Source organism: Gopherus flavomarginatus, chromosome 1 (genome assembly GCF_025201925.1).
Source record: "Gopherus flavomarginatus isolate rGopFla2 chromosome 1, rGopFla2.mat.asm, whole genome shotgun sequence".
Classification (NCBI taxonomy): domain Eukaryota; kingdom Metazoa; phylum Chordata; order Testudines; family Testudinidae; genus Gopherus; species Gopherus flavomarginatus.
The window spans coordinates 367,250,088-367,253,626 of record NC_066617.1 but is presented as its reverse complement, the minus strand read 5'-3'; the positions used below and the strand labels follow the sequence as shown (position 1 = coordinate 367,253,626).

The following is a 3,539-nucleotide window of genomic DNA, read 5'->3' as shown; positions in this document are numbered from 1 at the left end:
GCTCCACTCGCTAGATGTCCGTCGGGCGCTAGCGTTTTATGTGGACAGGACCAAACCATTCCGCAAGTCCCCCCAGTTATTCGTGGCGGTAGCGGACCGGGTCAAGGGGCTACCGATTTCCTCACAGAGGATATCTTCCTGGGTTACCTCCTGCATCAGGACCTGCTACGACCTGGCCCACGTTCCGATGGGCCGTGTGACTGCTCACTCCACCAGAGCACAGGCATCATCGCTGGCTTTCCTTGCCCGCGTGCCAATCCTAGAGATTTGTAGGGCGGCAACCTGGTCATCGGTCCACACATTCGCTTCCCATTACGGCCTGGTTCAGCAATCCAGAGATGATGTGGCCTTTGGCTCTGCAGTGCTCCAGGCCGCGACCTCTCACTCCGACCCCACCGCCTAGGTAAGGCTTGGGAATCACCTACCTGGAATGGATATGAGCAATCACTCGAAGAAGAAAAGACGGTTACTCACCGTTGTAACTGTTGTTCTTCGAGATGTGTTGCTCATATCCATTCCACACCCGCCCTCCTTCCCCACTGTCGGAGTAGCCTGCAAGAAGGAACTGAGGAGCGGGCGGGCCGGCAGGGGTATATATCTAGTGCCATAGTGGCGTCACTCTAGGGGGCGACCTGCCGGCCCACTGGAGTTGCTAGGGTAAAAAGTTTCCGGCAAACGTGCACCCGCGGCGCGTACACCTACCTGGAATGGATATGAGCAACACATCTCGAAGAACAACAGTTACAACGGTGAGTAACCGTCTTTTATTACAATTGTCATCTACACACACTGACCTCCGTTAACTCCCAGGAGACACAGGTTTCCATCGCATAATGCAGGATGAAAGTCCCCTACAAATACGAAGTCCATCCAGAAGATGGCTGCTACAGACCAGGGTGCATGAAATCCTACCTCTTCCATGGGGCAGCCCCACAACTAACGCTGCCCCAAAAGTGATGGATGAGGCCTGGGGAGAGTGCTGATTCAGTGTTCCCACAAGGCTCAGCCATCACCTGCCCCTCCCCAGAAGGAGATGCTCTTTACACCCTTCTGAGGCATAGAGGTGAATCAAGACCTTTGTGACCCCATCTCAGGGTTCTACTGAACCTTCCATTTCTCTTTCATTTAAACTCTTCTGGGATGTTGACTAAAGCCATTCAGATATTGGGCTATTTGTCCTTCCAGGTCCCCAAAACTGAAACTGGAGATACAGCTGTGGTCCAGCTCCGAGGGGAAGCAGCAGTGATAAGAGTATAGAGAAAAGGTCCTTGTGCGCAGCTTGAGCAAATCCTGGGAAAACTGTAGAAAAGACGGCCATTTTGAACTGGTTCCTGTGGTGAATGAAACCGGGGAGGCCCAGGAGCTGGTGGAGGCCGGAGTGATGGGGCTGCAATTCTCTGTATGGGAGAAGGCAAACAGGGGCATTCTGCATGCACTGGGGTCCAGATAGGAGCAACCTGCAGCGACAAAGCGTTTTCATTGCCGACACTAACCTTCCATGTGGTTTCAATTCCAGCCTCTGAAATGGTCCTAGAAACCAGTCGTGCGCCATGTCATGCTACAATCACTCCAACCCCTCCACCTTCCTCCTAATGGGCATTCCCGGGCTGGAGGCCACCCACTTCTGGATCGCCTTCCCGTTCTGTGCCATGTACATTGTGGCCCTGCTGGGGAACTTCACCCTCCTCTTTGTGATCACAACGGAGCCGAGCCTGCACTTGCCCATGTACTACTTCCTCTGCATGCTGGCAGGCATTGACCTGGTGCTCACCACCTCCACCATGCCCAAGATCCTGAGCATCTTCTGGTTCCGCTCCCATGAAATCGGCTTCGAGTGTTGCATGGTCCAGATGTTCTTCATCCACAGCTTCTCTGCCATGGAGTCGGGGGTGCTGCTGGCCATGGCCTTCGACCGCTACGTCGCCATCTGCAAGCCATTGCGTTATACCACCATCTTTATCAACGCCATCATCACCAAGATCTGGTTGGCTGTCTTTGTGCGGGGCATCGACCTGTTGACCCCCTTGATGTGCCTGGTCAGTCGACTGCCGTACTGCAGGCCCAGGGTCATCTCCCATTCCTACTGTGAGCACATGGCTGTGTTGAAGCTGGCCTATGGGGACATCACGCCCAACTATGTCTACGGGATAATGGCCGCAACCTTTGTGGTGGGCTCAGACTCCATCTTCATCGCCATCTCCTACATCCTGATCCTCCGGGCTGTCCTCAGTCTTTCCTCCAGGGACGCGTGCCTGAAATCCTTCAGCACCTGCGGCTCCCATGTGTGCGTCATCCTGGTTATCTACACCCCGGTGCTGTTCTCCTACATGCAGCACTGGGGCCAGAACATCCCCGTGCACATCCACATCCTGCTGGCAGACCTCTACCTCTTGGCGCCACCCATGCTGAACCCCATCATATATGGCATGAAGACCAAGCAGATCAGGGGCCAAGTGTTGAGGCCATTCTATCCAAAGAGATCCAGGATGGGCTTTTACCCCCACTAGCGTTGGATGCTGAACCACGATGAGTGAGATGCAGAAGGCTCAGATAGGCACCCAGAGCTTCTGATTCTGATCTAAAAGGAACCTTGGAGACCCTCAGGCTAGAAATCCCACAAGAAGATGCTCTCTTATGAAAGTTCTGGTGCTTCCTTCTTTCCAGCTAGGTTGACAATCCTGGCCAAGACCTGGAAGAACAGAATCGCCACGAACACAAGTAATTATTTTTAGCAGAAGTTAATTCTGACCTCAGCTGGGGGATGAAAGTTTAGATCGTTGCTTATTTTACCCATACCACTGGCTCATATTTAACACTGAAAATCAACAATGCTCCTTTTCCCAACAGCACCCAGTATAAGACTGTTCCCACCTCAGAGGCCAAGTTCTACACATAAATCTATCCCTCCATCCCTCCACCCATCCCTCCTTCCAACCATCTAGCATCAATCTGCATATCTATCTATCTGTTAGCCTTGAACGGCTGCCCAAGTGTAGTGGCTGCTGACTCCAACTAGCATCTGTGTTCAAGAGCAGAATTCCCCCTGGATGTATATTGTATTTTTCCACCATAGCTTGTGACTTTACTTGAGCAGTTACAGAAAAACTTAACTCGGCTGTGTTGTGAGAGGAAGGCTAAAAAACATCACCCTACATTGCTCAAGGGTGTTTTTTTTAAGTGAATCTCAGCCCTGCAAGTTACTCAGAAGCTGTTTTAAAAATTCTTAACAATGTCCTGACAGTCTCCTTCTTCCACTTGTAATGTCACCTTGTCTCAAACTTTTTGATCACCTGTTTTTTGTGTCTTCCTCACCTTCATGTCTGTTTTGTGACACTGTTAAAGACCATTTTAAGCTTTCTGGACATTCTATAACAGATTTTCACTCCATGCATCTGAAGAAGTGGGTTTTTATCCATGAACACTTATGCCCAAATAAATCTGTTACTCTTTAAGGTGCCTCCGGACTCCTTGTCATTTTAAGAGAGAAACTGTATAGTGCACAGTATGCACAATCAGAAAAGTAATGAAAAACGAAATGA

At 50.8% G+C, this 3,539-nt stretch overlaps 1 protein-coding gene across 1 annotated transcript; it reads left to right on the top strand.

Annotated features, from left to right (window-relative positions):
* Nucleotides 1–1,550: 1,550 nt before the first annotated feature.
* Nucleotides 1,551–2,507, top strand: LOC127044011 (olfactory receptor 52K1-like). The gene has a single exon (XM_050938328.1). The coding sequence runs from the start codon at nucleotides 1,551–1,553 to the stop codon at nucleotides 2,505–2,507; it is 957 nt and encodes a 318-aa protein (XP_050794285.1).
* The last annotated feature ends 1,032 nt before the right edge of the window (nucleotides 2,508–3,539 follow it).

Coding starts and splice junctions, on each gene's coding strand:
- LOC127044011 (XM_050938328.1), top strand. CDS start 1,551: ATGTCATGCTACAATCACTCCAACCCCTCCACCTTCCTCCTAATGGGC.